Raw genomic sequence first — 24,339 nt, 5'->3', positions numbered from 1 at the left:
AAGTAGATAGGGAATAAGTATAATCAGGAGTAGTAATAAAGGTAAGGGTTTACAGGATCCTTGAGCCATTTGTTTAGGTTAAGGTGGTTAAATGTAGGGATATTTGTGGATAGAGTGGTAGGGTAATGGATAAAGGTAAATGAGTGATGGTTCTTTAAGGGGGAGGAGATAGGGGTAAAGTGAGAATATAATAGAGGTAATAGCACTTTAAGGGGAAGAGTTAGAGGTTGGTCCTAATGCATAGGGGTGTGGCAGTTAGAGTATAAGTTTAGGACCAGTGGGGGAGGGTGGGATTTGGGGGCAGGGTAGGGGAGCGGAGTGAGCCCGCAGGGCGAACGGAGTGGGATGAGCCACAGAGGAGTTCACCCTAGGAAAACAATCAGAGGAGCAGTAAGCAAAGGTAAGTAAAGCAGCAGAGGGTAAGGTGACACAATGCCTTGATAATAGAATATGCAGAGAGGGTTGGCAGTGAAGAATATTAGAAGAAAGAAAGAATAGAGTGGGAGTATTAGCTCTTCCAGAATATTAGAATCCAAGAGCCTGTAAGTTACTTAAAATTGGAGTCAGAATGGTTGTCTAAAAGAAACTATTGCCCTCTAGTGGCAAAAGCTGTGTAGCAGAGGCAATATATACTGAGAAAAGAGTGCAGGGCAGTAAGTATGCTATAGAGGATTGAAGAGGAAGAACAGTAAAAATACTTGTAGTCTAAGAAGGGGGAAGGGGTGACAGGTATGGGAGCAGATAGTAAAGGCTGCCAGCTGTCCTGGCTGGTGAAAGTAAACTTACAACCTAGGATATCTCACACTAATTGTCTTAAGACTTTGGTTTAAAGTATGTACTTTACTTATAATTAAATTCCCTTGGGGACTGTAGCAGAGGGGAGGAAAGGTTCAGTTCCTTAGTTAGGGGAAACCGCAGTGTGTTGAGGAGAATAGTTGTTTTCAGCACGCAGGGCAAGTCCTCCTTAATACTGGGAAACCAGGTTGAGCAGCTGGGAATATAAAGGGAAAAGAGAGACTGTGGTAAGACACACAGAGAGATAAAAAATAGACAGTTACACAGGCTTATTAAGTAGTAACTTGAGCATAGAACAGAGATTAACTTGCATAGTAAAACAGTCTTGACTGCACATATTACAATGTCTCTATCAGTGATAATATTCAAGCAAGACACTTATAAAAGCAATATAGTTCAGGAACAATAAAGGTTAAACTCTTCTATGACTCAGTCAAAGATTACATTCAGCAAGACACTTGTTAAAACAGCATATCTCTGAAACAATAAGGTTCAACTCGTCTTATAACTCTCTATCATGTTTGCATTTGCTATTTGTATAGATAGATATATATTTTTGTTTTAGAAAGGTAGGCTTCTAATTAGTCCTCCTTATTTGCCCACATCATTGTTAATTAGGCTAGTCAGTATAAGGTGCTTGGGCAGAGGACGCTGTGATTTCTGGCGTATGTATAGTAATAGTATGCAACAGGAAATACTGCTCTATATAACTATACAGTGGCAAACAATAGCTCTTCAAATCCATACGATGGTGAAAAGCAGAAACATAAACTCTATACAGCAACCTTAGCTGTCTTTATAGGTCTGAAACAGCACTAGAATGCTTGTAGTCATTAGCGTTGTTAGCGTACAAAGAACGCTATGATTCCAGTCTAATATATAAATATATTATGTAACAAGAGCGGTTTATAGTTTTAGTATTCGACAAGAGGTTAGTTCTTATAAATCATACATTGTCCAAAAACAGCGTCTATAGCTCTATGTAGTGACTATAGTAGTCGTAAAAGGTCCAAAGCAACACTTAAACGCTATTAGTTGATGGCGTAGTTAGCATGCCACAAAAGCATACAGTCTATCCGGTGCTACAAAGTTCCTGAAAACTACTCTACCAGATCAACTAAAAAGGCTACATAAAAGGCTACACAGTAAACACGCTATCATTTAGGTTGCATGTTAAGATAATCCATTTAGCATATAAGTAGAGCTGTACAGAATTCTAACCGTGACTTTGTTCACACCTGAACTCCATGTGCAGTAAAAACGCTCAGAAGCATGCCAAAACAGCTGGGGATAGTAGACGCTACGCAGGTTCTCAACACAGTTATTTACAAACCTGTCCTGCACGCAATTAGTACTTTACTAGGATATCATCAGCGTGGTTTAACAATTCTAAACAGGACAAAAAGAAAGCTTACCTAAAAACCCTATTTACTCCACCGCCAGGACCGAACAGCACCCTAAGACTAATTAGGAGAATAAAGATGGCGTCCTGAGGGAGAAGGTATATTTATAAGGTAAGTGATGTCATAGAGGGGGGAGGGCAAGAAGAGTAAGCATAGCTACAGGTAATGACTAGATTTATCCAGAGCAAAACCCTAGGCAGGAAATGGAGGGGGTGGGTCCTATGCTAACATAGTGAATAGTTCATTCCTGATGTGCTAAGGATATGAGCATATAGGAAATACAGACAGGGGAAGGAGCAAAGTATTCTAAGTACTAAGCCTTTTTTATGCCCAAAGTGGTTAATGATTTTTGTGAATCTCTCCATTCAGCTTCCCTCTTTTTTCCTTCTCCTCTGACTTCTTTTACACATTACACAGACAGCTCAGATATATTACGTGAATAAGAAAATGCACCAGAAAATCAGAGCAACTTGTTCTTTCCTTTCATGCCTGAAAATTGGGTTTGGAATGCTCTAAGGAAACCATCTCCTCCTGGATTTATAAGGCGATTTTCTTGTAGTAATTCTTTTCATGGCAAACAGATTTTCTCCTCTGGTCCTGCTCACTCTAATAGGGCAGTGGCTTCTGGTGCTTTTTCCAAGGGTATGGATACTAGGTCCACCTTGGAAGCTGCTGCTTGGTCTTCTGTTTACACTTTTCCAGTGGTTACATGACTTGTGCGGTGTCACACATTAGGAAAACATAAGCTAACAGAATCAAACTCTTGATTACAGGAAGCATCTCATGGCCTTAACTGTCTGTGCTAACTGCCAGATCTGTTTTGGAATTGTGAACCATGGTGGTCTCAGCCAGCAAGGAACAATACATGTTCTTCTGTCTTCACTTTCAGAGCAGACTTGGGATTAAACACATTTAAAAAAAATGCATACAGCAGATCCTGCTTGTGTCAGATGAAGAAAAAAGCAGTTAGTTGCCATTGTTTGGATGTGAAGGAGAAGAGAGCTGATGGTTTAGATGAGTAAGAAACAGATTCATCCTTGGGAACCCAATTTTTGTTTTATGTTAAGAAAGGAGTTTTGCCAGTCACCACTCAAGCAAGACTGAAATTTTTCTAAATAATGTTTCAACCATGACTTGGAATGGAAATGCCATGAAGAGGTAGTTCCTGTCTCCCAATTTACTATGCCCATTGTGTACAAGGAGTAAATATGGTCTCAGAAGGTCACTGATGTTGTGCAGAAGGAAAAGGAATTGGTCTCTCTCTGTTTAATATGTCACATTTCTGTTGTTTTTTCTGGAACATTCCGCAGAGACCCTGGTTTCATTACTAGTTTAAAGACAATATTAGTACTAAATGAGTAGCCAGCATTTCCTTTATGCTGATATATTGTTCACTCTGAGCTGGGGGCCACAGGCCTCGCTCTTTGAGTCTCTGTAAATTAGCTCTGCAAGGATGATCTGAATAGTCTCCGAGTTTCTTTCTTGGGCTGGAGATAAGGGGAATTTCACAGTTCTCTTCTGGCACCCAATAGGAATGACTTTTCCAGGTAAGAATCTTTAGGGATGAGCATTCAGAGTCCATAAGTTCCTGAGGTACAAATGTACCATATTGTTATGTATTGTAGTACTGGGAATCATGTGGAAAGGTAAGCAGGCAGTAATGCCTGATGTATCTGGTGTTAATAAAGAAGACTTGTATGTGGAGGATGTCCATATCTCTGTAAGGTCCATCGCCTCTCTGTAGCATCTATCCAGGAAAGCATTTGCACTGAGAAAATGAGCTATTGTTCTGTATTTCTTTTACAGACACACGCACGTACAAACAAAAAGATAAAAAGGTCACACCGGCTTATTTATTCACCAAAAATTGCAAGAAAGACACAGCCAAGCCTTCATTGTATAAAACCTTAATCTTTCTGTAGTGAAGCCTTATGGGATAAATGCAAATTATTGCTTAAGGACATAACATTGTTTCAGTTACATGACTTCTGAATGTCCATGGCTTTTTTACTTTTTATTTTTTTAAGTCTTTGTGATTGCATTCAGGCAAATAAAGCCAAATCCCACTAACTATAGCATAAGTGCATGTATGGTGTTTGACATAAATTAGTAGCAATTTTTGCATTAAAAGAATGATTAAAATTCCTGTATGGTACCTAAATCATCCATGTACCCTGATTGCACTTGGTGGTTACTGCGTTGTTATGATTTGTCTGTTCCTCTTAAGTTTTCTGGTGTCTGCATTTTGTAGCAATGATATTATGTCTTTACCCATGCCAAACAGTGTGGCTTAAAGAGCATTTCAGTTTTTCTTTAGTTACTGTTAAAGGATGACTGTGGTGGTGGTGCCGCGGTAGCGTTGTCACCTCACAGTAAGATGTTGTCCTGTTCGATTCTCAGGCTAGAGCGTCTTCTGTGTGGAGAAAAGCGTGAATGGGCGTACCTTTGTTGAAGGTTGTCCGTCAGAGCTTGCAACTCGGCACGTAAAAATCTACTGCCAATCATTAGCGGAACAGAGTTCCGCTGTGGCGACCCCTAACCGGGAAAAGCCGAAAGACACAAACAAAGTTACTGTTAGAGGATCAGAAACCATAGTATGTTTGGTCCTGCTGATCTTCCTAGGATAAAAAGGACATCTTAAGAGTGTTTGTCAGTCACTAAATGACGATTCTTCAGGTAACAGCATCTCAACATCTCAGACCCCACACATGGATCAATCTCCTATGAAAAAACTAAAATCACTACTGAGGACAGTCCCAAGGCTTTTGGCATAAGGTCTTTATTGTTTGCAGGATTTTGGATTTTCTGGCCATTAGATATTTTTAACTAAAATAAATAGTGTTAAGTCAAATGTATGTATTCATTTTTAGAATATCCCTTCTTCAGTGGTATGACATGACTGTTTTTTATTACCGACTTAACAGAAATATTTATTAAAAGTACAGTAAAGTGTATATTATCTGAACTAATTGGGACTTAGGGTAGTTCAGATAATCAAAACTGTTCAGATAATCAAACATACATTGAACCAGATAAAAAATAAACTTCTAAAATCTTGTTTTTAATGCATGCAGGGAATACACTTTTCAACCAATAAGCCTGACCAGTCTGATCTGTAAGGCTGTGGAGCGAATCATTATGGAACTCATAAATGGAGAGATTGGGGACCTCCAGTCGCTGGACCCCACACAGTTCGGCTTCGTCAAGGGCAGATCATGTCTCTTGAACCCGGTGGATTTCTTTGAGACAGTTACTCAGGCTATAGATGAGGGAAAGGAGGTACACACGGCTTACCTTGACCTTGCTAAAGCATTTGACACCATTCCCCATTCAGGTATTATTGATAAGCTCACCAGCCTGGGCATAAACCCTTACGTCACAAGATGGATCGCAAACTGGCTCTCAGACAGATCCCATAAAGTAAGAGTAGCGGGATCTATGTCCGAATCCAGACCAGTAATGAGCGGTGTGCCTCAGGGCTCTGTCCTGGGGCCCCTCCTGTTTGGCATATACTTCTCAGAAGTACAGGCAAGCACAGAAGGGCTGGGGCTGACTAAGTTTGTGGACGACTGCAAACTGGGTGCTATAATAGAGTGTCCGGCCAACATGGAGATCCTCCAGAAGGGCCTAAATGAGACTGATGCATGGTGTCAAAGCCATGGCCTCAAGCTAAATGCAAAAAAATGCGTAGTACTCCCCTTTGGAAAAAACAGAGTACCCGCAAACTACAACATAGGAGGTAATCCCCTGAAATCTGAAGAAGAAATAAGGGATCTAGGGACCCAAGTAGATAGTCAGCTTTCCTTTGATAACCATGTTGCCAAAGTGTTTAGAAAATCCTTCTATGTGACCCATCTGATCACGAAAGGGTTCGCATCAAGATCTAAGGATGTAATGGTGCCCCTCTACTCTTCCCTCATCAGACCCATTATTGAGTACAATGCACCAACTGGAATGTACCTGGCCAGACATCTCCAGCAGCTGGAGAGACCACAGAGGTACCTAACCAAGAGGATTACTGGCCTCCAACAGTTGCCCTATGCAGCACGATTGAAAAAGCTATGACTGTTGCATACCGCTTTCTCAGAGGCGATCTCTGTCCAACGTACAGAGCCATATCCAACCCAGAATTGTTGAACATGTTCCATCTTAGCAAAACCAAATCTACTCGAGCTACATGCTCTAGGGATATAAACCTCAACATAACAATGAATAGAACATGCTGGAGGGATAGATTCTCTTCGCAGAGACTTCCTTTACTATGGAACAGGGTCCCAATCTACATAAGACAGAGCCCCTCACTATCACTCTTCAAGAGGAACCTTGATGAGTGGATGGGTAACAGAAAGTTCACACCGAGGATCGCACCAACAGTACTACTAGATAGGGGCCAAGGGTACTAGCTGCTAGTACAAGGGACTAGGGAACTACTAAAGGGGAGGTGAATACCGCACAACGTGGCTGGGCTAATATATGCCTTCGGGCAGATAGACCAGTACCAACCTATGAACCATTCAGCGATTCTAGTGGATATTAAAGAATATTTTTCACACACAAGTGGGCTACAAGCTCCAAAAACGCACAAGTGACTGCATGTAACGCTTACATGTTCAGACTTTGATTTTTCCTACCCGAAATTTTGGAAGACTGCATTCAGATAATTAACATTTCTGATAATCAGAGTTCAGATAATCGACTCTCTACTGTATAAAACATAGGTGTCAAAGCCCACATTGACACAGACTGCTGTTCAGTATGGTCTTTGTTTACCTATAATGTTCCATGTTATAGTACCACTTTAAAACTTTTGAAGTAACATTTGCTACTTAGGGTTTCATAAAACATTTAAAAATCTTGCTACATCACACTGTGGAGCTAAAAGGTTTTCCTTTGTTTTAAACGTACAGTACCGGATTTGCTCTGGCATGATTTTTTTTTAAACTGTAGTGCTTTAAAAATATATGGATAATTAGCACAAAGTTCCTGTAAAAGTGATGTTTATTGGACATTTTGTATTCACTCTTTAATAAAGAACTTACCCAGTGACTGTTATAAGCTTGCAGTATTTTGAACTTTCATTTAGTTTAGACTGTATGTTTTAAGCAATTAGAAATTTCCTTGTGCAGGAATTGAAAAAATAAAAAAAGACGCAAACGGAGCAAATCCATACAGAGTGAATAAATCACTTCAAGCTTTGCACTGATACATAATTGCATGGATTTATGGTACTTTATATTGAAGTTTGTATAAAGTAATTTAGCGAGGGAAGGAGGGAAGGAATTCACTCATTGGCTGTAGTTTGCTGCAGATGGTTTATTTAAGTAGTGACTTGGAGGGTCAAGACCCGTGTAATGTTTTACATTTTGGTGTGTAAAGCTTTACATGAGGATAGAATGGACAGATGTACTGTGACAATGGTGAACTGAAGAGATATGTGAGGTATATGTGCTGCATACCTTACCAGACCATGTTGATGTCACCATTTCCTATTGTAACAGAACCGCACTTTGCTGAAATTGACATCTCCTTGGCAGCTACATTGTGGGGAGGGCAGTGATAGACCCCATCTGTGAAATGTGCTTTTAGGACTGCAAATCAGCTTACCTTACACTGTTGGTCCACCCCACTGGTCACCAGTTTTGGTGTTCTGATGTGCATCATAGCCACATGAATATTTTGGCAGCTGATGTGTGATACCCTATTCATTTGCCAGTTGTCTTTACCATGGAGACTGGATTCAGTCAGCTCCTGCATGCTACACATTGAAGGGAGTGCATCTTGGTATCCACCGTACCCATGACTAATTTTCATCTCAGGCGTACAGATATCAGTGTTTTTTATACACTTGATAAACTTGTATTGAATTGCTCAATGTCCTACAGGTGACAGTAGGTTTCACTTGTGCTGCTTATGTACAAGACTAAATAACTACGTAGGTCTCAGAACTACTGCATATGACACTAAGTGACAGACTCATACCTCTCAACTGTGCAGATTTTCACAGAATGTCAAGATTTTTGGCCTCATAGTTTGATCAATTTTTCATAACATTGTGGTTTTCTGGCAAATTAGTGGCAAATCATTAAAGACTAAATTTAGAAAATAATGACAGACATTTGAGTTTGACTTCATATCCTTCTGAGAATTCATGCTAATCCAAAACCTGTTATTCTATAAACTTTCTAAGTCTGTAAGAGCAATATTTAAAAATTGTCCCTATTTTGGGGCCTTTGTCCAGATTTCTTATTCTAAGATGTTGAGAGGTGTGGCTCACAGACTTGCTTCTCTGGACAGACATGTAAGGACCTTGTTCTGCAGTGATTGACAGTATGATTGCTCGCACGCGCGCGTGTGTGTGTACATACATATATACATACGTCTGCACATGCACACGCATATATATCTCCATTGATGCATGCTGTGTGCTAAAGGCTGGACCTGTGGGAATGCCAGAGATGTCTATACAGACAGTCACTCTGTGACTTGTACATCCTAACAGTTGAGAGGTGAGGACCACTTATATGTGAAATAAGAGCTTGTCTAGCAGACTGATCACTTCAGAGGAGCTGCCACTACTCTCTGATACATGTAAAGACATGAACCCAGTAGTAAATTTATGTAAAATGTGATGATTTTACATATTGATAAGGGTTGAATAAATTAGCCATAAAAGTGGCTTGAATTGAATATTTCTTTTAACACCCCAAATGTGAAGCAAAAACAGTGCTGACAAAGATTTTTGTTTAAAATTTGGTGTATTATATAGCAAACTATGTTTTCATTTACTCTCCCAAAAGAAATTTTTTTGTTTCTCACTTGTTCATTACAATAATTTACAGTAGGCAGAAAGTGTCTTTCTGCCTGACTTTGTTTTTGACTGAGCCATGATTTTCCTTTCTTCAGTAAACCACTTACTTTATGCGGAAGTGATTGCATACATTCTGTAGTTTTTGGATGCGGTGCAAATGTCTATGCATGGCTGATGTGAGAAGTGACCATCCCCTAGGGGGTTGGATTTAGTTGTGTCTGTTAATTATATTAATTAAAGAAAAGTTCCCATCCTGGGATAGGGATTTTGATTACCCACCTGGCCCGTGTCACTGCTTGATTCAGGCCTAAGATGAGGCAAGATGTCCATGCTGGGATGATATTGGTGAAGCCAAGCCTAGTGATGGTAACTCCCGTCAGTGTATGTGGGGGAATATGCATGCAAGGACTAGGGAGCATAAGTATCCTTTGTCTTGTTGCGAGTACACATCTCATCACCAGAGACAGGGTTAGGCCATAAAATGAAAACAGGTTCTCACTGCCAAAATGGCAGGGAGAAAACAAAGCACAGTCATGACTGCCTGGATGACAGCACCTCTCAAACTGGTCGAGCAGGGGCTTGATGGGTAGCAGACATGGGGACAAAAGAAAATGCAAAAAGTATAGAAATTATTTTCCTTTTTGTAGGGCCTTTCAATATATATTTTCAGATCCTGAAGCATGACATTATATTACTTGACTAGTGGAACATTTGCAGCCAGCTCCTTCCTTCCTTCACTTCATTTTAAGCTTGCAGTAATTTAATTTGGGGAGTCTTTGTGGTAAGTCCTGTAACGTGTCCTTAAAATAATTCTTATGTGACACAATCCTGTTGTAACTTTAACATGTTCTTTGGAGTATTCCTTAAACAATATATATATAATGTAATGCATGGATCTGACTGTAGTTTAATTTTGCTCTAGGTATATGTGCAGTGCACATGTCATTGTCTTCTTCAAAATGAATAGACATCCACTCAGTTGCTTGACAAACACACTGAAGTCAGTAAAATGTTCTCTAAACTGTAATAGGTAACCATTGTTTGGGTCTAAGTAACAAGGCTTGCGCACTTTAAAGTGTTTGTACAAATCCTTTTTGATGTAGTACAAAGTTTGCTTCACTAACATGATGCAAATTTTTGATTATATTCCCCATTTTGTATAGGATAAATTCTTGCCCCAACAATTGCTCAGGCCACGGGAAGTGTACAACAGGGATCTCTGCTGTCAACAGAGTGTACTGTGAATGCGATAAATATTGGAAAGGAGAAGCGTGTGATATTCCTTACTGCAAAAACAATTGTGGGAGCCCAGATAACGGCTACTGTGACTTAACGGGAGAGAAACTGTGTGTCTGTAATGACAGTTGGCAAGGTGAGTTTTTAAATCACTTCATCAAAGCTTTTTGCCGTTAACAGGCTTTTAAACTATGTGCAAAGCATTTACAGTCTCAACAGTTTGTGAAGACTGCAGTTTTAAAATGTAATTTATTTTTTGTATAATGAAGTATGTTATCTTCTTTTTTAGATTTTTACTTGTAAGTCTGTTGCCAAGTTGAATTTTATTTTAAGACAAATCTGTTTGGCTTGTGGTTGGCACAAAATAGAATCTCAAAAAAAAAAAAAAAAGGTTTGAAGATTTAAAAAAAGATGAAGGTAGAGTATGAGGCAGAAGTGGGACAAGATATGAACTATTATGTGAAAATAATTAGTTATGGCAGTAGTAAGACGCATGGAGCATGTGCCCTAGAACAGTGTTGGTGTAATCACAGCAGATGTTGTAGACACATGGGTCAGGTGGCCTAGAAAAATATTGGTGCAAATCACAAGAGAGGTGGCAGATGCATGGATCAGCTGCCCTAGAACAATATTGGTGTAATTACAGCAGAGGTATTTAATTGGCACAGCTAGCGAGAAACTTTAGCAGAGCATGTGAAAATTAATATTAACTAAAACTTTGATACTTGCAACTGGTAGGGAAATGCGATGGTTGCTGTGTCCATTGTTCTTTTTCTACTTTGCATTGCTTAGGTTTCTGTATATTTCAGAGTTCTTGTTAGGTAGTCTTGGATGGTGCATTTTGTTTTAACCGTGTGACTGATTGTTTTTAATGTTTTCATGTATCCTTACTCACCCCACAAGACATTCATGGAGAGGATCACTGCAGTAGCAAGGGTTCAGGAGTAACTTCAGTAGGTATCACTGTAGCAGTGATGGTTCAAGAGGAACTTCAGAAGAGATCATTGCAGTATCAAGGATACAAGAGTAGCTTTGGAAGGTACCACTGCAGTAGCAAGGATTAAAGTATAAATTTGGAAGCGATCACTGAAGTAGCAAGGATTTAATAGTAACTTTGGAAGGGATCAGTGCAGTATTGGGGGTTCAGGAGTAACTTGGGAATGGATCACTGCAGTAGTGAGGAATTCAGTACTCCTTTTGGAAGGGATCAGTGCAGTATCGAGGGTTCAGGAGTAACTTAGGAAGGGATCGCTGCAGTATCGAGGGTTCCGGAGTAACTTAGGAAGGGATCACTGCAGTTCAGGAGTAACTTGGGAAGGGATCACTGCAGTATTGAGGGTTCAGGAGTAACTTGGGAAGGGATCACTGCAGTATCGAGGGTTCAGGAGTAACTTAGGAAGGGATCACTGCAGTATCGGGGGTTCAGGAGTAACTTGGGAAGGGATCGCTGCAGTATCGAGGGTTCAGGAGTAACTTGGGAAGGGATCACTGCAGTAGTGAGGAATTCAGTACTCCCTTTGGAAGAGATCAGTGCAGTATCGAGGGTTCAGGAGTAACTTGGGAAGGAATCACTGCAGTAGCGAGGATTCAGGAGTAACTTGGGAAGGGATCACTGCAGTAGCGAGAATTCAAGATTTGCTTTGGAAGGGATCACTGCAGTAGCAAGGATTAAAGTATAAATTTGGAAGGGATCACTGAAGTAGATATGGTTGAAGAATAACTTTTTAAGTCTTTGAGACTGCAGGATAATTTACAGCAATTGGTATGGGTTTGATATGGAGAACATATGTTGTAAGGTAATAAAAGCTTAATGCTATCAACAATGCGTCTCTTCTAATATTTTTATTACACCATTCTTGTATTTTACTATAATAAACACTGTATCGTTATTGATAGCACTAACCATTTGCATTCTGGTTGTTTTTGTTGATGTTCATGGTCTCACATCAACCTTGTGTGGTAAGAAGATAAAACTCATCAGTCAGCTAGTCGGGTACTGCAAGGTATGCAGGAAGCCACATGTTAGATTCTTGATGGAAAAATAAAAAAATGGAAGTTTCTGTATTCTCATAGCATGCATGATTATCTGTGCCTTTATGATATGCATTATAAAATGTAGTAACTTTACGTAACCATTCTGTACTGAAGCTATGTAGGGTGAAGCTTTATAGCTTTGCTTTGTAATGAATAAAAGTGAAAGCATTAACTGGAAATCGTCTCTGTTTGTTTGTTCTGATTTCCTGCCAAGGAGTGTATCATATAACTGATTTGTTTGCAGTTAAAAGCATTATGTAGAATCTCCTTGCTCGTTTATCTGTTTAAAAACTTTCATTTTGTGCCTCACTGCTGTTTTTCTGCTGTGATAAACATTTCTGTAGTGTTTACTGTCTAAAAGAGTGTAGGCTAGCAGCTGTAGTATTGTTCTCCACCCTCCCTCCCTCCCTCCCTGTTGGTGTCTTGTTGTTATACTTAGTGACTTTGCAGTTGCCCGCTCTACTGTAAGTCTGATCTGGGACACTCCTCCCAGTCTAGTGTCATTAGCTCATTCTACCTAATACAGAGAGAACATTTGAGAAGCCCAACCCACTTAGTTTCCTAACCTTGAATTATCTTCTGCTTCTCCTCTCTCCTTTTCCTTTACAAAAAAAAAAAAAAAGTTGCTGGATTCTCCGTGTTCTGCTTCTCAGATGTTAAGTATATTTTTGGCACTTTTTAATTGTAACAGAAAAGCCTGTTTCCTGCCTTTCCTGTAAGTAGTCTAGTCCAGATACAGATTTGCTGTATCCAGGACTGCTTGTAAGTTTCTGAGCCCCCCAAGCCTGTCTGTGTTGGAGGGAAGCCTGCTAGCTTATCAGTGGGAGCGGTAAGCACTAGGTAGCCTGTCTACCACAAGAGGAGTATTTTCTGGCCCAGAAATTGTAGTTTATTGGCTGTTTGGGCAGTTTTTCCATCTCTTTCAACTTTCTGATTTAAAAGCCCATGTTTGCACTTGTTTCCCACCTTTCCTGCAACCAGTCTAGTCCAGGTACAGATTTGCTGTATCCAGGACTGTTTGCAAACTTCTGAGCGGTGCCAAAGTCTGCTCTTCAATTTTTCCCTTCGATCTGCTAGTTCTCTCCTCTCCTGCACCTTTGCTAGCTTATTAGTCTAGCACTTTACTAGACTTCTTGTAGCAATTATTGTAGCACACAAAAGTGATACCAGCACTAAACGTTATACAAGGAAACAGCTCCAGTACTTCTTATTAATGCCCACCTCTCCAGACATGTCTAAAGGTCAGTTCCCTTTGCTTTCTCCTATCAACCTGGTGAACTTGGGCTTCCTGAGGCAATGTAGCAACTGCTTCATGTATACTGACATCCCTCTCCTCTTACCTCCCAACACTCAGACTTGTGAGAGATGCACTTATATATCCAAATTGGAAGCCACGCACTCTCCAGCCAAGACTGGAATAGCTGGTCAAGAGGAGAAGGTCAACACTTGCACCAGACCACATGGAACACACAGCCAGCCCTCCAGAACACACACCAGCACTGCCTTCACATAAAAACACCAACCACACACGCACCTTCGCCGAGGCTCTCAGTAAAAATCTACCCAAACAGCAGAGACCTCCAAGGCAGAAATGCACTCAACCACCACAACACAACACTAATCATGAGTCACATAACTCTCCTAAACAGTGTGCCACTCAACCAAAGCCCCTAAGGCAAAACAGCATACCCAACACACTAGTCATAGGTGACTCGATAGTGAGGCACACTGATGTCCCACTCAACAGGTTGAATAAGGAGAAAGTAAGTCCGCTGCCTGTCAGCCGCCATGATCCATCAGGTAATGCACGCACTCAGGTCCCTCAACAACAGGTACAAATATGACTCTGTCATTGTACATGTGGGTGTGAGTGACCTGATACATACCTCCCTGGACTACAGGAGAAGAGACATGGAGGAGCTCTTGGAATATGTAGCACAGGCAAGTATGACCTAGCCCTGTGCAGCATCCTACTGTCACCCAGAATGATACCACAGTGCAAGCAGAAAATGATTGATTTCAACAATTGGCTAGGTTTCTTCTAAGGGGATCCAGTATCTGTCTGCCTGGGATGACATGATTGACAGACTCCGATGCTTTACCAGAGATGGCTGGCATCTGTCACCCCTGGGCTTCCAAATACTGGCCATGCCTCTTGCCACCCCTATAGTGCCCTTTTAGGCAGTGTTCCAAAGGCCAAATTACCACTATAACAACTACAAACAAATGCAATCTGAGGGTCATGCTGCTCAGTGCTAGAAGTCTAAGTTTCAAAATGCACTCACTCAAAGCACTCCTTAAAATAGAGAACATCGACATTTGTGCCATAAAAGAGATGTGGTTCAAGGCAGCAGAAAGCACCCCTGCACTACCAGGCTATAACTCATTCCACACCTTTCGGCCCCAGAAATTGGACCGAAGCTCCAAAGTTAGTGGTGTTTCCATATTCATAAAGGATGCGCATACCTCCAGAATGGTAGCCCAACATAATGCATCTGAAATACTTCAGGTGCAGCTAACATTGGGTAAGACAGCAATTCAGGTCATAGCCTGCTATAGGTCCCCAATCATGTCCCAAGACTCACACTTCACATTCCTAAGCACCCTGGAGAATATTAGGGTCCAACCTAACACTCTCATACTGGGCAACTTCAACTACCCCTCCATTAACTGGGAGAACTACTCATGTACCAGTACACATGCCCGTTTCCTGGAATTCATTAATTCCAGTGCCCTGGACCAGCTCATTCTTACCCCCACTAGAGGTAGCAACATCCTTGACCTGCTCATTACTAACATGGGTGACTGTTGCTCTACACCAATAGTCAACTCCTCCTTGGTTAGATCCGAACACAAACTAATCACCTTGGAAATCCATATCCCTCCCACCACCCCGCAAAGGTAACCAGCATGAAAAACTTCTCCAAAGCTAACTTTGGGCTCCTGAAAACAGAGGTGGCTAACTTCATGGCACCCATGCAAATGGAGATCAGTTGCATGACCGCCGAATCATACACCAATGCACTGTATGAACACGTACACAAATGCATGGATCTCACCATACCTGATAAAACCAAGACGCTCTCCTCCAAAAAAGGAAGCTAATCTGGTGGTCCCCTGACATAAACAAACTCTACAACAGAAGAAGGAAACTGATGCAGAATAAGGTGAAGTCCAAAGACTGGAAAAACTCCCTTATCAGCCTCAACAAAAAGTTGAGATCCCTCATCAAATCCTCTAAAGCTAGCTATGAAAACAGAATTACAGCAGATTGTAAAGACACCTCCTATAGTTATGTAAAGAATCTACACGGCAATACCCAGATTTGCTCTGAGCTACTGCACAATGGTACCTCTTATACTGAGCCAACAGATATTGCCAATATACTGGCCGACAGATTCAGTGCCAACTTTACCCCTCTCCCTCCCCAAGGGACCAGTCACAATACCAGTAGATTGCCAGGCACCCAGTATTACTGCTGCACAGGTTAAAACAGCACTGTCCAAAGCCAAAAGTACAGCTTCTATGGGACATGACAATATCCCTGACTGTGTTCTACATGAACTACAGAGTGAACTGGCACCTCACCTGTGTGCCCTGTTCAATCACAGCCTCACCTCAGGCTTTGACCTTACCGAATGGCGCACTGCTATAATCATCCCTCTCCATAAAGGAGGAGCAACTACAGACCCTGGGAACTATTGCCCCATTAGCCTGACAAGTCTGATATGCAAAGCTATGGAAAACATTATCATGGAACTAATAAACAAGGATATAGGGGAATCTCCAAACTCTGGATCCCACACAGTTTGTTTTTTGTGAAGGGTAGATCATGCCTGCTCAACTTGGTTTGGTTGACTTCTTTGAGTCAGTCACCAGAGCTGTGGATGAAGGCAAGGTGGTTCATACAGCCTACCTTGATCTGGCCAAGGCCTTTGATACCATTCCCTACTCAGGAATCATAGAAAAACTCACTAAGCTAGGCATCAACCCCTGTATCACTAGGTGGGTTGCAAACTGGTTCACAGGTAGAACCAACAGTGTGAAAGCAGCTGACTCCAAGTCAGACTGCCGACCAGTCACAAGTGGAGTCCCACAGGGTTCGGTTCCGGGTCCTCTCCTGTTTGGTATCTACTTCTCTGAAGTCCAGGCCAACACGAAGGGACTCTGGCTGACAAAGTTCCCAGACAATTGCAACTTGGGAGCTATTATTAACTTCCCAAGTGATGTTGACATCCTACAGAAAGGCCTCAGTGAGACCAACAACTGGTGTCAGAACCTTGGCCTTAAGCTCAATGCCAAAAAATGTGCCATCATCCCCTTTGGGAAAAACACGGTTCCCATGAATTGCCACATTGATGGTAGTATACTGAACACAGAAGGCATTATAAGACATCTGGGAACACAGGTTGACACCAACCTCTCCTTTGACCACCACATTGCTACTGTGGTCAGAAAGTCCTTCTATGTGGCACATCTCAGTAATAAGGGTTTTGCATCCAGGAAGAAAGAGGTCATTGTCTTCCTCTACTCTTCCCTCATTAGGCAAATCATTGAGTACAATGCCCCAATAGTCATGTACCTCACTAAACACCTGCAACAACTGGAGATGCCACAAAAGTAACTCACAAAGAGGATCCTAGGCCTTAAACATTTGTCCTATATGGACAGACTCAAACAACTCGCAACTATTATCGGTCTCATATCACCTCCTTAGAGGCGATCTCTGCTTGACTTACAAAGCCATGTGTGACCCAGCTCTGTTGGAAGTGCTACATGCTACCACATGCTCCAGAGACCTCAACCTCATTACCACAATCAACAGGACATGCTGGAAGGACAGGTTCATAACCCAGAGACTGCTCATGCTATGGAATAGACTTCCCATACATGTCAAGCAGAGCACCTCACTGGCCCTCTTCAAGAGAAATCTTGATGAGTGGGTGGGAAATAGAAAATTCACCCCAGTGATCACTCCGGTGGCTTTACTTGACAGAGGCACTGGGAACTAAGGTCAGGTTGCACGATGGCAGGGTAATCCTATGGGCTAGGCTTGTAAAGGCTCCAGGGCCATTAGTCTAGTACACACCTATGAACCTATATAATGAAAATATTTCCAGGTACTCTTGCTAACTCCTTTAGGTAACTGAGTATGCAGCCTTACTGGTAGGATTTGTTTTAAGTTTTTCTGCATAATTAGTTAAGTTCATGTTTTACTTGTAAGGTAAAGCAAGTTAACAGGTTTTGGTTCAGACTAAGTCATATGACATGAAAGATGCATTATTTTCTCTGTAGCTGCTAAGAATGAATATAGTTGTCTTGTACAGAAAGAAGAAAGTTACAGAGGAAGGCACAATCTGATATTGAAGAGATCCAGATACAAGACGCACCGGATTTCTAGTATTCCCATCTGCATGTCTTCTTTGCCAGTCAACATGTACAACTTTTCTTGACTTCTCATCTCTTATCCTTCCTTAAAATGAAGATTTTGTATACTGAGCATTCCCAGACTGCTTCCCTGACAAATGTGCCAGATTCTCTTATCCTTCCTTTGTGTACTGAGCACATTCCCAGACTGCTTCCCTGACAAATGTGCCAGATTCTCTTATCCTTCCTTTGTGTACTGAGCGCATTCCCAGACTGCTTCCCTGACAAATGTGCCAGATTCTCTTATCCTTCCTTTGTGTACTGAGCGCATTCCCAGACTGCTTCCCTGACAAATGTGCCAGATTCTCTTATCCTTCCTTTGTGTACTGAGCGCATTCCCAGACTGCTTCCCTGACAAATGTGCCAGATTCTCTTATCCTTCCTTTGTGTACTGAGCGCATTCCCAGACTGCTTCCCTGACAAATGTGCCAGATTCTCTGTTTCCTTCATTTGTCTTATAGAGAAGAAGACATTTTGATAAGTACTAATAACTGCCTCTGCAAGGCAGAGAATGTGAACAACATTTTCCATCCATCCTTCCACAACCCTTTTCCCATTTTTGGACATGGAGTCAGGATGTCACTTCCACAATTTCTGCTTGAGAAATCCAGCAGATTGATAGGCCCATATTACATGTAGACACTGCGGCCATGGTTGAAAAATGTGTCTGTGATGAGCAAACCCCATTGCCTAACAAAATGGCACCCACAGCTTACAGCACAGTATTGAATGATGTTTGTGTGTGTTGTTTTTAATGATGCTGCTGGTGTTGAAGGACAAAAATGTTAGAAAATTATTTTCTAGGAAATTAAAGGAATTTAAAAAAATAGAACTCAGGGATACATTAATATCCTCTTCCAGCGTATCTCACAGGATTTCTACCAGCTGTGCTTCTCGTCAGAACTTTAAGTATCAGAGATTTGTAAAGGAACCCAAACTTTAAAATTACAAGAACTGTTCCAATTCTGAAAAGCAGAAGAAATTGCATGCGAGAGTACATAAAAGAGAGAGAATATCTAAAATGCGAAATTTGATAATGAAAGAGCCACTAGGAGTCTGTGAAACTCTATCAGTTTCATGGAAACCAGCTTTTTCTCCTGTGTCCGTTTTACCTCTCTAGGTGCTATTGTTCATTGCCCATTTTCATGGACGCCTTCTGTCCTCATAAGTTAGACCACCCTGCAGCCACAGTCAAAAGGACTGAGTTAGAAATTTCTCCATAGGGCTATGACACCTGCCCTGTCAAACACTTCTTTTACTTCTGTTAACTGTATACCACAAGTAAATGCAAAGCATTAAGGCAGAACAGAAGAAAACACATGCACACACTATTACCCAGTAAAGTTAGCCTTCTTTGTGTGCAATTTCTTTTGTTATGGGTACTTGTCCGTAAGACTTGCAGGTGTTCTTTTTTTTGCTTCTAAAATGCATCCATCTATATTCTCTGATGTGACATGCTTTGCAAGCAAGTGTACAGCTACTTTTCTGCCAACCATTTTATGTTTAATCAGCGTTACCAGAGGATAATCAGTTTGAATCATTTCTATAAAGCATTGTTAATTTGGAAAAAAATTGGATCTTACTAAGCAGTTTGATTCGGGTGATACTTAATTTACTGCTGTAGCTGATGGCAATTAATATCCTAAGAAAAGACAAACAAGTAGACGGACCTAAAACAATCCAAAAAATTCCAGGGACCAAGGAACAAGTCAGATGAAATAAAAATGATTAACTGTTTATTCATACAAAACATGAAAAGTCCAAAATCAAGCGCTTTCGTCTCTGACTATTCAGAGACTTTTTCAAGATAAAATGAATCACTAGACATTCATTTAAGGCCGAGGTTCTATTACTTATCCCCTGGCTAGGTTTCTGGATATTAAGTTGAAGCCACTTTTGTCTAATGAAGTAAATTTATGCAGGGGGCTCATGGGAATTTTTGGAAAGGATTAATTGTTTGGAATTTTTAGAAACTGGTTGTTTTATTACTATAGATGTGAATGATTTATACACCACAATCCCCCATGATGTTGGTTTGGAATGGGTATGTGACTTTTTGTTGCAGAAAGGTGTACCCAAGCCCAGCATTAATGTGTATGAACAGTTATTTGAGTTAGTTTAAAAAAAATAATTGTATATTTTTTGAAAAGGAATTTTTTATCCAGACGGTGGGTAGCTATGGGCTCCCCTTGTGGGGGCCTTTATGCTAACATGGTTATGCTGCAGTGGGAAAATAAATTTTTGTTTAACTCACACTTTTATACCCACTGCAAGATGTACGTTCGATTTCTGGATGATATTTTTATCTTTTGGGATGGACTTAAAGATATGATCACAGATTTTATGTCTTAAATTAGTGGTTCAACATCTTTCTTAAAATTTACCCATAAAGTGGAATTTGAAGAGATCTCCTATTTGGATGTTAGACTTATAAAAGATATTCCCTCTCAAATGTCTTCATCAGAGATATTCTGAAAGGAAACATACTCCAACAACTTTTTGCATTTTAACAGCTCTCACCCCTATAAGCAAAAGAGAGCGGTTGTAAAGGGGCAGTTTGTGAGGGCTGCACGGATGGTCTCTTCTTTTGATACATTCTTAAGTGAATGTGAATTATTGAAAGATATGTTTTTAAAAAGGGACCACCCATTTGATTTGGTTAATGATGTAATTCTGGAGGCTGTCAAGAAAAGAGAAAGGGGTCTCTAAGGCTGTTTTGTCTTATAACCACGGTGTATCGAACGGTCTGCTATTTTGTCTTATAACCACGGTGTATCGAACGGTTTGGAGGAGACTAGGGAGACTGATTTTTCATCTGATCTTTCATCGATTAATGCGAGTGCTGTATCTAACACGCTTATTGAGGGGCAGAATAAGATAGGGAATCTTCATTTTTGGTCTGCTTTTATTACCACTTATAACTTGGCCAGTAAACAAATTGCTGACATCTTATTTAAGAATTAGGTGATTGTGTCCTCTTGCAACAATATTAGGCAATGTGTGGGGGAGAAGCCCATTGTTATTTATTTATTTCAAGTTTGATGACCGGGGAGGTCCACTTGGCTCAGGGAGCCCATTTTCAGTGGAAGCCCGGGGAGAAAAGCTCCAAATTGCATAGTTTAGTTACAAAAAATGTTTGATTTTCATATTTTAATTACAGGTACAAATTGTGGAAAAGAAAAAGTTACAATTTCATTTCATGCAAGAGAGACGGGCATAAAATCTTGGATGCATAGTACAAATTTGTTATTTATAATACATACATTTGTGTTAGGTTAGCTTGAAGTCAGAGTAAGTCAGGAGTTTAAGGGGTGAAATGATTATTAGGTAAGTGGGGAGAGTGCTGATGCATTTCCTGTTAGAGGAAAGGTAGGAATGTAGCTGAGTTTTAAAGGTTTCAACGTTTTCACAAGTCCTTAGAGAGGATGGAAGAGAATTCCATTGTTTAGCCAAGGAAAAGGATAACAGGAGGTGACCTGCAGGACGATTGAGTTTGCGGACAGTGATTAGGTTTTGGTGAGTAGATCATAGAGTTCTCTTAGTGGTGTAAGGTTGTAGGATGCTGGTTAGTGGTGGGCACTTAGCAGGTTGAAAAATTAGTCTGTGGGCTGTAGTAATTTGGAGATAGTCAGAAGGTTGAAGAGTTAAAGCCAATTTAACAAATGAAGGGCAGTGCAATGATGGGTGGAGAATTTGGCTTTAGTTGCAAATTTAGAAATCTTATTATAACAGACTTCCAATTTGGAGGAGAGAGAGGCAGATAAGTTTGTTAGTAGAGGAGCGCCATACATTAGCGAGGGGAGTAGATGGGTAGTGGTGAGAGTTTGTTTTCTGGAAGGAGAGAGAAAGTTGATGTTTCTGTATAGCATACCAAGTTTTATATAGGTTTTCTTAATGTTTTGCTGGATGTGAGTGTCACATTTTAGGTGTTAATCAATAGTAACCCCAAGTAGTTTAGCGACGGGAACAACCTCTATAATAGAGTTGTTTTGGATGATAATTTGGAATGAGTTTTTATCAAGAGGGGAAGCTTTTGAGGTAGAGAATAATATTATTTTGGATTTATTGGCATTTAGTGAGAGGTGGTTTTGGAGCTTCCAATTTTCAGTGGTGGAGAAAGTTTGGGTCACTGTTTGAAGCTCTGAGAAGTTAGAGGCACAGCAGACTAAAGTTGAATCGTCTGCATATTGTACAATTTTGTTGTTTGGTATGGCTTTGTGTAAATCATTAATAAAGATGTTGAATAGCATTGGACCAAGTATGGATCCCTGGGGTACCCCAGTAAGGGTAGAAGGAAGGTTGAGGTGCCTTTCCCCCATTTCACAGCTTGAGACCTATTGGAGAGGTAGCTTGAGAACCAGGATAAGGTATTCTTGGAGAGATTAAGGTTAGAAAGATGGTTCAAGAGAAGGGTGTGGGAGATGGTATCGAATGCCTTGGAAAGATCTAGTAGAACTGTTGATACTATTGTTCCAGAGTCACGGGCATGATTTATTTTGTCTGAGTTGGAGAGAAGGGCAGTGATAGTACTATTGCCAGGTCGGAAGCCGTATTGGGTTGGATTGATTAGTTGTTTGGCTAGGAATGGCATAAGCTGAAGGTGGATGCATTTTTCCAGAAGTTTTGAGATTGGTGAGGGGATAGCTATGGGGCGGTAGTTAGAGATGTTCTTGTTTTTGCGTCCTTTATGGAGAGGTAGAATGAAGGCAGTGTGCCATAGTTTGGGAACATGAGATTCTAGCATGGATCTATTGATCAGGATGCTAATGGGGAGAACGATACCATCTGCAGCTATTTTTAGGAAGGAAGATGGGATATTGTCAGGGGCATTGGAGCAAGATTTTAATTTGGAGAGTAATTTTTTTATTTGGTAGGTTGAGATGGATTTACATTCAAATATTGGAGGAGGATTGGGGGCAGAGGGTTCTGTAGGGGATAAGGATGATTGGATAGGTTGAGGGGAAGGGTTATTGTTAGGGAAGGTCTTCGTCAGTTCTGTTATGGAGTTGGTGAAGATGGAGTTGAATAGAGAGGCTGTTTCAGGATCAGATTTGCTGGTGTCACAGCAGGGGTTGTTTTTAGTACCTGGGTTGAGAAGAGAATTAATTGAATTCCAGAAATGTTTGATTTTTTTTTTGAGTGGTTAGCCTGGAGTTTGATGTAGTATAACTTTTTATCTCTGATGATTTGTTTTTTAGTGAGGTTGCAGAGTTGTTTATATTTAGGAAAAGTTTCTGGCTGCTTGTTTTGATGGTATGTTTTCCAGGATTTATCTCTTTGTAGCATAAGTTTTTTGGTATCTTTGGTTAGCCAAGGGGCGGTCCTGGTTTTTACTCCTTTTTTTCTTGGTGGAGCTAAGGAGCAGAGGATGTTTAATAAGGTTGAGTTGAAAAATTCTGTGGCATTGTCTAATGGAAGAGTTTTTCGGGGGTTCCAGTTTGTTTGTTTTAGGGAGTCAGAGAAAGTAGTGAGGTTAAAGTTTATGAGGTTACGTGCATGTCTATATTGCTGTAGGTGAGGAGAAGAGTTGGTAGCTCGGTGTATGAAATCTGGCAAGTGGTCTCCTATAGGGTCAGGTATAGTGCCAGAGTTTAATACTTTATTAGGATGGGATACTAGGATCCAGTCTAGTGTGGTACCTGGGAGGTTTGTTTTGTTGGGTCTGGTAATGGAGTTAGTTAGTTGGGTATAGTTAAATAGACTGATGGATATGGTGGGATTAGAGTTGTTGATTTTATTCCAATCGATATTTACATCTCCAACTATGAAGGTCTCTTAATATTGGTAGAGGTCCAGAGGAGAATTTCTTTGAGTAGTGGTGTTATTACCGGTGGGGGGGGGATGTAGAGGGCAATGATACAAATGCTTTTGGGGTTATTTATTTTTAGTAGGCCTAATACTAGTTCTGCATTGTTGAATGGTGGGATATGATTGGGGTAGGGAGTGATGGATAGCAGGTTAGAGTAGATTAAGGTTACCCCACCCCCTTTTCTATTTAAGTGATCGTGTCTGAAGGATTGGAATCCAGGAGGGAGGATTCCAAAGTCACAAATAAAAGGTTTTAGCCAGGTTTTTGAGATTGCTGCAATGTCTGGTAGATTGTAGTTTAGCCAAGCATGAAAGTGGTCTACTTTATTTCTTAGACTTTGGGCAATGATGGTGAAGAATTTGAGATAGTTATGGTTGGTTTTATTGCTTGTGACAGGGAGATTGGGACTAGAAGAAGTATTTGGTCCAGGATTTGGGTGTATGTCCCCTGCTAAGCAAAGGTAGTTGAGGAAGGGTAGTAGTATTTTTGATTTGGTCTTTAATAGTTGTGGACAGTAAGATATCAGTTTAGGTTTGTAGTATTTAATTGAAGGGGAAAAAGTTTTATTCTGAAGTAGTGGAGTGGGTTGGGTTGAACTAGAGAGGCGGATATGTTGTGGAAGTGTGTTTTAGTGGGATGAGGAAAGAGATTGGGAGTGGGGGGGTAGGAAAGGAAGGAGCGGTGGAGTTGGTTATAGGAGAAGGAGGTAGCGTGGTATAAAGGGAGTAAGAATAGAATGCAGATAGATGGGGTGAGAATGGTTTGAGGTGGAAGACAAGGCATGGTAGAGGAGTATATGTGTATATTAGCAGTATAAAATGAGTAGG

General features: G+C 40.7%; 1 protein-coding gene across 1 annotated transcript in view; it reads left to right on the top strand.

Annotated features, from left to right (window-relative positions):
- The window catches only part of ATRNL1 (attractin like 1), a gene marked incomplete in the record, with an annotated part of 6,064,901 nt that overhangs the window by 1,430,057 nt on the left and 4,610,505 nt on the right, over nt 1-24,339 (top strand). Inside the window, 1 exon segment of the mRNA XM_044055896.1 lies at nt 10,170-10,378. Within this exon segment, the coding sequence (XP_043911831.1) occupies nt 10,170-10,378 (209 nt within the window).

This window comes from Protopterus annectens, chromosome 14.part0, assembly GCF_019279795.1.
Source record: "Protopterus annectens isolate FY-2018-M chromosome 14.part0, PAN1.0, whole genome shotgun sequence".
In the NCBI taxonomy this organism is placed as follows: Eukaryota; Metazoa; Chordata; order Ceratodontiformes; family Protopteridae; genus Protopterus; species Protopterus annectens.
The sequence above is the reverse complement of the archived record's forward strand: the minus strand, read 5'-3'. Positions and strand labels throughout refer to the sequence as shown.